Source organism: Symphalangus syndactylus, chromosome 4, assembly GCF_028878055.3.
Source record: "Symphalangus syndactylus isolate Jambi chromosome 4, NHGRI_mSymSyn1-v2.1_pri, whole genome shotgun sequence".
NCBI classification, from domain to species: domain Eukaryota; kingdom Metazoa; phylum Chordata; class Mammalia; order Primates; family Hylobatidae; genus Symphalangus; species Symphalangus syndactylus.
In genome coordinates, this window is record NC_072426.2 from 34,947,641 (window position 1) to 34,961,202 (window position 13,562).

At 39.4% G+C, this 13,562-nt stretch overlaps 2 protein-coding genes across 2 annotated transcripts in view; one reads left to right on the top strand and one right to left on the bottom strand.

The window, feature by feature from the left end:
- The window catches only part of ANK3 (ankyrin 3), a 556,820-nt gene that overhangs the window by 485,246 nt on the left and 58,012 nt on the right, over positions 1–13,562 (bottom strand). The gene's annotated exons all lie outside the window — the stretch shown is intronic.
- On the top strand, positions 3,455–5,124 carry LOC129480525 (ribosomal L1 domain-containing protein 1-like). The gene has a single exon (XM_055274395.2). The coding sequence runs from the start codon at positions 3,455–3,457 to the stop codon at positions 4,922–4,924; it is 1,470 nt and encodes a 489-aa protein (XP_055130370.1). The 3' UTR covers positions 4,925–5,124.

Sequence of the window (13,562 nt, forward strand, 5' to 3'; positions counted from 1 at the left end):
GTGGCAGGCGCCTGTAATCCCGGCTACTCAGGAGGCTGAAACATGTGAATTGCTTGAATCTGGGAGGTGGAGGTTGTAGTGAACTGATACCGTGTCACTACACTCCGGCCTGGGCGACAGAGAAAGACTCTGTCTTGAAATAAATAAATAAATAAAATAAAATAAAATAAGAAATGTAGCATCAGAGGTGAAAGTACACATGGGTCTCCACTGGGACTCCAGCCTATGCCTCTACACTGTAAGACATGCTTTGGGCTGCCTGCTTCCATTTGACTGCATGACTATCTCTGCTTTATAAGGAAAAGGTGATATGTGCATCTACAGAGTGAGAAAACTTTTTTTTTTTAAGGAGAAAATAGCATTCATCAGGTCTAGGTAACTTCTGTTTCTTATGACTATATTTTAGATCTGTGTACCCCATGTTATTGACTGCTCTGGATATCACTTGAACACCAGTATGAAATTAAGAAGGCACATTCATGAGCCAATTTTATTTCAAATAGAAATGGTCACAATTGTTTAATCCTTATTTATCTCCTTTCTACTCTCAATTTGTCAGCAAGAGAATGTTGGCCAATAAAAAACAGGTCTGAGATGGGCATTTTGTTACTATGGCTTTAACTTTTAGCCGTGAAAGGATGAAAGAGGAATATGACAAGAAAATGAATGCAACTACAAAACTGAAAAGGCAGCTCCAAATAATTGTTTTTTGTGAACTCTATAAGATTAAAAAGTAACTGTTGTGTTAGAAGAGCAGTAGTACAATCTGTGCTTTGCCCTAATAAAGTTCCGTCTCTGAATTACATAATAAAAGCTATTAGCTAGAGATAAATACTTAATGTATCTCACAGAGGGTATCCTTAATACAAGGGTTATTTTATGCAAGTAGCCCTTCATGTGTCTCAGAATATTATTTTCAAAGCATTTACAGATGGCTGCATGTGGCCTCCAGCCTCTTATGACACACATTAAGAGACAAGACCTCAACTCCCTATGGAATACTGAAAGGATAAGCTCAGTTCCCCCAGTACCAGAAGGAACTCCTGCTTCCCCCACTTTTCTCGCACTATCAGCAGGACAATGGGGAAAGGCATTTTTTTTTAGAGAGGAGACTTTGCAAATTGTGCAGTACACAGAATATTTTCCTGTCTAAAGAGAGATTCAAATGCCTCTGGTAATGACAGAATTTCAGAGACATTTAAAGGTCTCAATTCTTGATGTAAACATCGAGTCAAGATTGAAATAGCTATCCTGAAATTATCTAGGTTTTGGAAACTTTAGCAGTGACCCATAGAGCACAGAGTGTCCTTCTTCACTGTGGCAACACTCAGGGAATCCCCTTTCCTGGACAAGAGGCACACATCACACGTTTCCAGGAACTTTCATCTTTTCCATCAATTAAAAAAAAGTACAATGTGCAGACACCAGTCTGGGTCTTATCTTGTATAGGAAAAATTCATTTCCATCTCCCAGAAGTCAAGGGAGTAAATAAAACAAAAGAAAAACAAAAACCATAAGAACAGAATTGAATAGGGTCATTTTGCATCAATGGTCTTAGTGCAGTCACTAAAAACCAACACTCTCATATCTTCAGCTGCTTTTACCCCCTGCATCAAACAATGCAAATAATCCTTGAAAAGCCTTTTAAAACTAAAGAATAAAGAATTATAAAAGGAAATGTTCATCCAATTAGTGAAAAAGCCCTACTGATTTTAAGTGTTTAAGATACCACCAATTGGGAAAGTATCATGATGTACATGACAGGGGTTATTTTTCATACTGAGGAAATAGAAAAAAGATCTTTCTGCAGGAGAAAAGAAAATTCTTAAGCAAAATCAATTATTCACCGCAGTGCAAGGAATACGATTTTGCTGCTGGTCTAGGATGCTATCAATAATTTCCTGGCTTCAGACATTCTTATTCTCTTCATTTAATGAGAAGATGACTTTTTCAAAACCTTATGGCAATCTGGAAAAATTGTCCTTGAGGGAATAAAATTTTTTAGAATATTACTGACTACGGTTCTGATGCAGAACAAAGAAATATTAGCCATAAGAAAACTACTTCTGGGTTATCATTTGGATTACATATATGCTAATGAACAAGTAGAATTAAGAGCTGCAGGAACAGTTAGAATATAGCAGTAATGGTGGCCTCTATTGCAGGAGACCCAGGGAATTCCAGCAAGGTAAACTCCAAGTAGAAATAACAAGGAAGAGCATTATTTTCCATAATTTACATGATTCATATTTATTTTCGTTAAAAACTTGCACTTAGGAACTGCTGAATCATGAACAACTTTGATGTTAAAAACATAGCTGTGTCTCAATGAGGAAAAATAAAAAATTGACAGAAATCTGAATTTGTTTCAAGAGGTTCATACCTTTATTAGTGTTTTTCCTCTCTGAACTGTGTCTTCCTCCCTCATGAGATTAAAAATTGAGGAGATCAATTCATTCATCTTTGTATTTCTAGCATCTAAAATAGTGATTGATCCATGGGTTGTGCTCAATATTGCTCAATAAATGAATAAAGATACATCTAGGTGTGAGTAGCTATGGTGGAAACAAAGATTATAAGATGTGGTCATTACTGTCAAGGTTAACAAAGTAATTGGGGATATTTAAACATAAAAATCCAACTACCAGTCAAGATTCTACTTTATATGAGGGTGTTTGTTCTGATGGTGTTAATATCCACGGGGGTTCAGACTAATGAGATATCACTCTAGGTTGGCAGTGAGAACCAGGGAGACTTTTTTGAGGAAGTGAAACTCAAAAAGAAGTGAAACATTGAAGGAAGTTGAGTCTTAATATAAGGGAAGTTTGGCTAGAATAGGTGGTTAGTGTTGAGCAGGAAAAAAGAAAAGGTTGGCAAAATATGAGTCCAAATTTGAAGTCATATGGCTTCAATTGATAACAAATCAATCTCTCCCTAAATATACTGTACCATTTGCCCTCAACATACTGTGAAAAATTAGAGACCCTATATTTTTAATATCTTTTAAAGCAATGCATAGCATATGAAAGGGGAAACATGTTTAACAGACATTCTTATGCATAGCACTATCTCAGGTAGTCATAAGAAACAAGTAATTATTAATGAATTAAAATAAGATTACATATAAACAATTGAACCCTGAGCAACATGCGTTTGCACTGAGAGAGTCCACTTATACATGGACCTTTTTCAATAAAAGTTACACCGAGTGGGTCTGCCTCTCCTTCCCCTTCCTCCACCTCATCCTTTGCCGCCCTTGAGACAGCAAGACCAACCCCTCCTCTTCCTCCTCAGCCTATTCAACCTGAAGACAATCAGGATGAAGACCTTTATAATTATCTACTTCCTCTCAATGAATAGTAAATGTTTCCCTCTTTATAATTTTCTTAACCATTTCTGTAGCTTCCTTTATTATAAGAATACAGTATATAAAACATATGCAAAAGGCAACAAGATGGAGGGCTTGGCCTCCATGCCGCACTCTTCAGCGGCTACTGCAACCTCCACCTCGACTCCAGCGGCCCCGACAGCACGGAAGCAGCTGGACAAAGAGCAGGTTAGAAAGGCAGTGGACGCTCTCTTGACACATTGCAAGTCCAGGAAAAACAATTATGGGTTACTTTTGAATGAGAATGAAAATTTATTTTTAATGGTGGTATTATGGAAAATTCCAAGTAAAGAACTGAGGGTCAGATTGACCTTGCCTCATAGTATTCGATCAGATTCAGAAGATATCTGTTTATTTACGAAGGATGAACCCAATTCAACTTCTGAAAAGACAGAACAGTTTTATAGAAAGCTTTTAAACAAGCATGGAATTAAAACCATTTCTCAGATTGTCTCCCACCAAACTCTAAAGAAGGAATATAAACCCTATGAAGCCAAGCTCCGCCTTCTGAGCAGTTTTGACTTCTTCCTTACTGATGCCAGAATTAGGCGGCTCTTACCCTCACTCATTGGGAGACATTTTTGCCAAAGAAAGAAAGTTCCAGTATCTGTAAACCTTTTGTCCAAGAATTTATCAAGAGAGATCAATGACTGTATAGGTGGAACGGTGTTAAACATTTCTAAAAGTGGTTCTTGCAGTGCTATACGTATCGGTCACGTTGGAATGCAAACTGAGCACATCATTGAAAACATTGTTGCTGTCACCAAAGGACTTTCAGAAAAATTGCCAGAGAAGTGGGAGAGCGTGAAACTCCTGTTTGTGAAAACTGAGAAATCGGCTGCTCTTCCCATCTTTTCCTCATTTGTCAGCAATTGGGATGAAGCCACCAAGAGATCTTTGCCTAATAAGAAGAAAAAAGAGGCAAGGAGAAAACGAAGAGAAAGAAATTTTGAAAAACAAAAGGAGAGGAAAAAGAAGAGGCAGCAGGCTAGGAAGACCGCATCAGTTCTTAGTAAAGATGATGTGGCACCTGAAAGTGGTGATACTACAGTAAAGAAACCTGAATCAAAGAAGGAACAGACCCCAGAGCATGGGAAGAAAAAGCGTGGCAGAGGAAAAGCCCAAGTTAAAGCAACAAATGAATCCGAAGACGAAATTCCACAACTGGTACCAATAGGAAAGAAGACTCCAGCTAATGAAAATGTAGAGATTCAAAAACATGCCACAGGAAAGAAGTCTCCAGCAAAGAGTCCTAATCCCAGCACACCTCGTGGGAAGAAAAGAAAGGCCTTGCCAGCATCTGAGACCCCAAAAGCTGCAAAGTCTGAGACCCCAGGGAAAGGCCCAGGGAAGAAGCCAAAAACCAAGGTAGAGGCAGTGAAGGAAAAAAATCCTTCGCTGGGGAAAAAAGATGCGAGACAGACTCCAAAAAAGCCAGAGGCCAAGTTCTTCACCACTTCTAGTAAATCTGTGAGAAAAGCTTCCCACACACTCCAAAAATGGCCCAAAAAACCCAAAGTACCCCAGTTGACCTAGAGTCAGTGATTCAACTGGAAGGAAACCTCAATGCTGCCTCCAGAGCTTTTTGGAGATACTCAGATCCTGACCACCTTTGTAACCTTCTCTAAGCATCAGGCCTGGACTTAAAAGATTTTTTAAAACCTCCGTAAGTAGTCCAGGCACGGTGGCTCATGCCTGTAATCCCAGCACTTCAGGAGGCTGAGGCAGGCGGATCACAAGGTCAAGAGATTGAGACCATCCTGGCCAACATAGTGAAACCCAGTCTGTACCAAAAATACAAAAATTGGGCGTGGTGGCAGGCGCCTGTAATCCCAGCTACTAAGGAGGCTGAGGCAGAAAAATTGCTTGAACCTGGGAGGTGGAGGTTGCAGTGAGCCGAGATTGAGCCGCTGCACTCCAGCCTGATGAGGGAGCAAGACTCTGTCTCAAAAATAAAGATAATAAAACCTCCATAAGTAATTCTGAAAAAAAAAAATGCAGAATATGTGTTAGTTGACTGTTTACGTCATCAGTAAGGCTGCTCATCAATAGTAGGCTATTAGCAGTTAAGTTTTGGGGAAGTCAAATTATACACAAGAGTTTTTACTGTGCAGGGGGTCAGTGGCCCTAGCCCCCTCTCTGTTCAAGGCGCAACTGGATAGCCCAATCAGCAGACAGATAAAATGAAAATTCCAAAACGAAGCAAACCCTATCAGGAGTGATATTTAAAATGTAATAGCAGATAAGGTTTAGGTATTAAGAAATCAGAACGGCCCAGGTGAACGGGGCTTAGAGTTCACCTGGTTGATTATTGGCTCCAGTTCTAACATCTCCTTTCTCAAAATTACCTATTATCAGCTTTCTGTTCTTTACATTAATCTTGCAGTTGGATCCCCAAATATGCATCCTTTAAATATCCCTTAAAATAAGCTCTTTTCTATTTGAGTTTTCTTGCGTGAGTTTCTCTTCTTTGAAATCCAAAACAAATAGGAAAAACACAAAGCAAATTGATGGCCTACATATCCCTATCCCTCACTGCTTGTCAACGTTATTCTGTGACTGTCCTTTCAAGGGACTTTCTTCTTTGAGATTGGCATTAAATGTTCTCCTAATGAAGAACATAGGAAGAAGAAAATAGAACCGCTAAAGGATAAAATACTAGTGAATATGTTTCTTCTATGTTGAATATGTTGCTTCTATGTCAACTTATCTGAATCAAGTGATTTAATAAAAATAAACACATAAAAGTATACCAAATAAGCTGTTTCTCTCATATTTCATATAAAATGACAAATTTTATTGTACAGAGTTGTGTCTTTGGTTGATAACTAACTAGATCTCTAGGCTCTAAATAAAACTGATAATTTTTTTAAAAAATACTATTGCCAAAATTTACATACACTATTGCCATTGGATAAATAAATGTGAATATGTTGCACTTAAAGCTAAATAGGCTTAATAATATGTAGGAATACTAGAGCTATACTATAAGAAGTTCTGATCAGGAAACTATATAGGTAATGTATTATATTAGACATTTTGGGGTGATTCAGGTACAGATACTTCCAAAAGGTACCTGATATCATAGGAAAACAAGGGCAGAAATTATTAAATCAACTTAGCAAATACTTTCCAGTGTTCTTATTACTTAGGGAATGAACTGCGACCGCAGGAAGCATTGACCATAAGCACTCCCCAGCGGTTCTAGCCCCTGCACATTCAGCAGGGTCTGGGCTGGCCTAGCATGAAACGAAGAACCTCCAGGCAAAAATCACAATTTTATAAGAAATGCTATAAGCAGAAAGAGGATCTTCATGATTACACAGGAACTTTTCTGGCCTACGAGAAGGGAAATAAGTTTTCAAAATAAAGCAGTGATAGACAAGGCCCAGAATAATGATTAGTTTACTGTAATAAAGTGCTTTAGTGTAATTATAAATCATTATTAAAATATCTGTGCCTGGGATTTACTTGAAGCTGTTGTATATTATAGTAGTTAACCAGCAGGGTATTTTAGAGCCACCATCATCTCCTTCAACATCAAGTTCCATCCTTACTCAAGTGCCACCAGGATTCATGGTTACAGCCTTGGAACATGAGAAATTGGTCTTTCCTCATATTCTACCTTGCTTAGAGTTAGAAATCAAAGAAAGCAGCTAAATAGAGAAAACCAGAAGCGAACAAACTGATAAACATTAAAAGCTAAAAACATGTCATTATACTAGTAAAAACTATTCATTCCACTGTTATCTTTTGGAACCAACTATGTACCAGGCACAGGGCTAAGTGCTGGATAAACACCAAATAAATGCATTCTCTTATAATCCAGAGCTTGCAATCTAGTAAGGGAGATAGATGACCTCAAGGAAATAAATCAGTGTGTCACTACCAGTTGTGGTCAATGCTTTGAACAAAATTGACAGGGGCAGGGATAATGTAATAAACACGGAATTGTGATCCCTATTTATAGGGGATAGAATAATGGAGAACATGGTAGGGACCTATTAAGTGTGGCCAAGGAAGAGGTGAAATTTATGTGAAGGTCACCTCCCTCCAACAGTCATCTGAGGACTCAATTCCATAACAATGAAGATGTAAAGGAAGAACAGTCATCAAATGTTTATAACAGTAGCCCCCAAAAAGAGAAAAAGGTATCGAGAACCTTGGCTGAAATAGAAGAAAAACCTACTTGTAACACAAATCCATGGGACTGAGGGCACAGGTATTGGGAACCAGGATCTGTTCAGGGAAATCTCATTTAACAGATTTAAAACTGCTGACAGCACCGCTGGAAGAGAGAGGGACAGAATGGTGGGAAAACCACAAGATTGGCATCAGTAGAGCAGCTTCAAGCTTGGTTTGCACTGTAACGTCCTACTTTAATTAGCCAAGTGTCTAATATGTTGAAAGACTGTAGCAACTTACTCCTGTAGACAAAATAATGAGGCTGCTGTTTTGCCAAATATTTTCTCACCACCTCTAACCACTCCCATCAGAAAAGGGAGGAAAAAAAGATTAGGAGTAGTAGTGAGCTCCTATGATCCCAGTTACCCACAGGATCACTTGAGCCCAGGAATTCAAGGCTGCTATGAACTATGATTGTGCCTGTGAATAGCCACTGCACGCTAGTCTGGGCAACATAACAAGACCCTACTTTGTATTTTTTTAAAAAATGCACCAACACTCCAAATATGTAGATTTAGCTGTCACTAAAGAGATCACAAAGCAGAATTTTTTTTTTCCTAAGGAGAAGGGAGACAATGCTCTTCTTAAAACCTCTGTGAAAAATAGCCTCCTTGATCGTTGCACACTAAGGAAAATACTGTAAAGCCACGTTCCGTGGAAAGAGCTTTGGAATGCAGCTGCTCTGGCTTTGAATCTTGGACCACAATTTATCATCTCTGGGTGGTCTTGGGCAAGTTATCTGACCCACTCTGATTCTTAGTTTTTTCTGTTTGGTTTTTTGCCAGTTTCACTCTGTCACCCAGGCTAGAGTGCAGTGGCGCGATCTTGGCTCACTGCAACCTCCGCCTCCCAGGTTCAAGCAATTTTCCTGCCTCAGCCTCCTGAGTAGCTGGGACTACAGACACGTGCCACCACACTGGCTAATTTTTGTATTTTTCGTAGAGTCGAGGTTTCACCATGTTGGCCAGGCTGGTCTCAAATTCATGACCTCAGGTGATACAGACACCTTTCCCTCCTAAAGTGCTGGGATTACAGGTGTGAACCACTGCGCCCAGCCAATTCTTAGTTTTCTTAGCTATGAAACTGTTAGGCTTGTGAAGATGAAATGAGATTATCCATCTATGGCCATACCATCCTGAACATGCTCTATCTCATCTGAAACGAGATTACCCAGAACATGCACTCTTTGTACAATTTGAATTTGGGGCCACGTGTATTTATTACTTGCCCAAAACAGCTAAAGAAATAAAAAGACAGAAAGTAAAAGCTATAACTGCAAGCCTGGCCAAGTCATAACTTTCTAAAACTCAATTCTCTCATTTACAACATCTAGAAATAACCTCTCAGGATTGTTGTGGGGACTCACACAAGATGGCACATTTTAAAGTACTTTGTAAATTGTAAAATATAGACCAATATAAGACACTATTATTAAAAAAGAGAGAAAGAGAGAGACCGAAGTGTGCTCTGTATAAAACAAGATGACTCTCCCAGGGTACAGACAAGTTAGCCACTGGAGACTCCCTCCCCAGCAGACAGTAAAGGGTAACTGGGAAGGGAAGGTACAGGAACCAGATAACCACCCCACTGGCTAGCTGTGTAAACTCAGCCAAGTTGCTTAACCTCGCTGTGCTCCTATTATGCATCTCATCACAAACATAAGAATAATACTACATCTCAGAGAAGTTGTGCAGTTTAAGTGGCATGACTCACTGGCTTAGCAAAGCCCTGAACAGCAGAAATACTGAATAAATGTAGCCAAAATACGTTACCACCACGCTACCCTAGAGGTTGGCATGGCTAAATCTTACTCCAAAGCCTGGGGCAAGAAGGATATCATGGAAGAACTTGTTCCATGCTGCCAGAAGTTTCTGGTGTTGTCATCCCATAATTTATGTAAAATGCACCTACTTCTTCTATCTTCAAATGACATGGTGTGTATCAGCAAACGTCAAAAGAGAAAAAATAGCAAGCTCCTATTTCCCAGCAGATGAGATGCTCCCGGTGACACGTAGCAGGCCTGTAGTGTTGCTGCTCTGGCCTCCTTGAGCCACAAGCCTCCTAACGTTACTACAGGAAGCTGGAGTCTTCAAATACCTATGAAAGGCACACAGGTTTTCTCACTCTTAGCCCATCATAAGAATCACCTGGGGTACTTGTTAAGCATCCAGACTCCAGGCTCTACCTCAGAACTCCTGAATCAGAATCTCCAAGAGCCATGAGAATCTATACGCCAAATGAACCTTAGGATCAGGCCTGTTTAGGGTACAGTGTACTCAGAAGCCTAGCTGACTACTAGACACTGATAGTGATTCTTTATCACTTTCCCCTCCCTTCCAACTCCCAATCTCATGGCTTGTGAAACCATTATCTGCAGATTCATAAACACACATACACACTTACTAGTTAACTTTAATGACAGGAAGACTATTTTCACCTGAAGACTACCAAGGGCTTGAATACAAATTTTTTTGATGGAAACAGCTTTTAATTATCCAAACCAATATGCAATTCTGGCTTGCAATGCCTGAAGGCATTTTGATAATTCATGACTTGCCCAAAATGATAAAAAGAACCCAGCCGTGGTGTTGCTGGGAAGCACTGGGAGGCGTCCCCATCTCTTCCTTGGCTCTGATCCCAGCCTCCTTTCTACCTGGTTTCCTTCTGCCTTAGGGATGAGCAATTATTTCCCTTTTATAATAAAAGCCTTTTCTGTAGATGCTGGAGAACACAGTAAGAGAATATTACCCTTGCTTCCCTCCTTGCTGTAGGCTAAAAAGTAAGAAGAATGAAGAAAAAGCAATGTTGCAATATCTATGGAGCTGAGAGGGGCCCCTGGCCTGGACCCAATGCCCTGGGTGAGACATTAAAGAATGACAAGCTCCAGCAAAGAGGCTGACAAAGTTGCTTTTGTGGCTTAAGGCACTTACTGGAACATAGACTAGCTCCTCTGTTTATCCACTCACCAAATATCTCACAGTGTCCTGTATATTAAGACACTAGACAGGTGTTACAGGAAACAAAATCCAAGTTCAGGCAAAATCCCTGCCCTCCAGGAGCTTATAGCTCAATGCTGGTAGAAACATTAATCAAAAGGAAGGATAAATGACAATATGTCCCAGAGGTTTGGAGGAGGAAGAAATCATTTTCTGCTAATTGAACTGCAAAATACCTTGGACACATTTATCTTGCCCCAGTTCCTCATTTTGCCAGTAGGGAAGCTGCCTCTCACTCTGAATTCTGATAACCTAAATAGGATCTCAGAGAAGACAAGAGCTTGAAAATGAACTAAGAACAAGCCTCAGCATTCATCCTAGGTTTTCTAATTTTAAATACGTCAACAAATGTATATACAACACCTACTATGCTCTAGGCCCTGTTCTAGATACTGGGGACACCGGGCAAAAAGAATAAATCACTGCCTTCAAAAAGCTTATATTCTCTTGTTCATTTTATTACACCTGACCACAGTAAGAACCAAGGCATAAGGCCGGGCGCGGTGGCTCACGCTTGTAATCCCAGCACTTTGGGAGGCCGAGGCGGGCGGATCACGAGGTCAGGAGATCGAGACCACGGTGAAACCCCGTCTCTACTAAAAATACAAAAAATTAGCCGGGCGCGGTGGCGGGCGCCTGTAGTCCCAGCTACTCGGAGAGGCTGAGGTAGGAGAATGGCGTGAACCCGGGAGGCGGAGCTTGCAGTGAGCCGAGATTGCGCCACTGCACTCTAGCCTGGGTGACAGAGCGAGACTCCGTCTCAAAAAAAAAAAAAAAAAAAAAAAAAAAAAAAAAAAAAAAAAGAACCAAGGCATAGAATCATAAAGATAACACTGGGAAATACGGATGACATCAGAGAAGATGGTTTGTGTATGTGTGCGTATAGGATGAGGAAGATGGGTTAGAGGGTTGATCAGTTATTAGATTATTGAAATTTTTGTCATGAAGTGATGAGATACTATGCTCTGATCATGAGTTTCAATTTTAACACAAGCAACACAAAGTCAAGTAACTCTATTGTATATGATGGGCCCAAGATTCAAGCTCAGATCTGTTGAGGTAAAATTCCATTTTAGTGGTACATATACACATGGAATACTACATAGTCATAAAAAAGAATGAAATCATGTCCTTTGCAGCAACATGGATGCAGCTAAAGGCTGTTATCCTGAGCAAATTAATGCAGAAACAGAAAACTAAATTCTGCAGGTTCTCATAAGTGCGAGCTAAACATTGGGTATACACGGACACAAAGATGAGAACAATAGACACTGGGGAGGAAGGAGGGAGGAAAGCAAGGGTTGAGAAACTACTTATTGAGTACTATGCTCACTGCCTAGGTGATGGGACCATTCACATCCCAAACCTCAGCATCATGCAATATAACCATTAACGAACCTGTACGTGTACTACCTAAATCTAACATAAAATTGAATCTAAAAAAGAAAATAAATTTTGACCATCTCCATTCCATTCCAATCCATTCATAGGAATGAAAAGAAGTCATGACATAAGAAACATTTCAAAGGATTAAAATATGGCGATGAAAAAGTTATCTTCTAAGAGGCCTGCTCAGTTTGCACACAATTCCAGTATGCTAACAATCCTTTAATTGAATTTTTGTCTGTATATTCTCCTGACCATCTAGGTCATAAACTTCTCCAGCAAAGGCCTAGTCTTTTCTATTTTTTCTATTACTCCCTAGAGTACTTACTATGGTGTTTCTGCCCATTGTTGTCACTCAAATCATTTTGACTGGCAAACAGAAAGTATTTGTCCTTCTAAAAACTGTTTGACATGATTCCTTGGCAAAAGTGAAAATCAAAAACAATTTTTACATATTAATAGACCAATTATACAGTGACATGTTTCGAATTCTTTGAATTCCTACTTTGCTCAGAAGTCTTAATCATTTTTCCATTTTACAATTTTTGTCCTATTTTTTTTTTAAATTTGATTCAGAGACTAGCTCAGCAATCTATCTTGAGTACTGTTTCCGCAGCCAACTGGCCATTATACTCTACAAAATCTGTTATCTCAAAAGTAAAAGTAGTTAGAGCTGTCAAGTGTTATCTATTTTGTCACAACATAAATAAATCATGCCTAGGAGACTGGGTTAATAATTATGGACCTTATATTATTTTATTTACTTTGTATCAGCTTTAAAGAGGTTATTTCTCTTATTTGTAGCACATCTATAGGTTACATCAGCTGAGTTCTAATGAATCTGCCTTATGAGTCAAGTTGCAACAGTATATTATTTTAAGAATGATTATGGCGTATTGCAACTAATTTTTTTAAATATCTAGTACAGTTTTCCATCCTTCAAAGGAATATATTATACATTATGTAATGCAAAAAGCTAATGTGTCCATAGCAAAGAAGTACTCTACCTAGAAGCTATTAGCTACTTAGGCTCCTGATCAGACTGAGGAAAAAGCATACTAGTATTAACTGTCTTACAGTTTAAATAAAGTCTAGAGTTCTGAGCAATGGTTAGTATCTGAGCACAAAATATAATTAGAAAATTCATGACAGGACTGATAAAGTTTATTTGTAATCATGATGAGTTACCTTTGCAAGACCCACAGGTAAAATTAAAGACCAATAGAGACAGCAGTTGCAACGTTGGATGATGGTGTGGAATTAAGCACCCCAGTCATTTTAATGTTTTACATTTGAAACATCATTTGTGGTTTCTTAGAAGCCATTCCAGGGCCCAATCTGAAATAACTTTTTTCCTTTGTAATGTAATTGAGCAAAGTTGTGAAAAGGGTTGCCTTAACTTAAAGACAGTCCTGGGGGGTGGAGCCAAGATGACCGAATAGGAACAGCTCCAGTCTACAGCTCCCAGCCTGAGCGACACAGAAGACCGGTGATTTCTGCATTTCTGTTTGAGGTACCGGTTTCATCTCACTAGGGAGTGCCCAACAGTGGGTGCAGGACAGTCAGTGCAGCGCATTGTGCGCGAGCCTAGGCAGGGCGAGGCATTG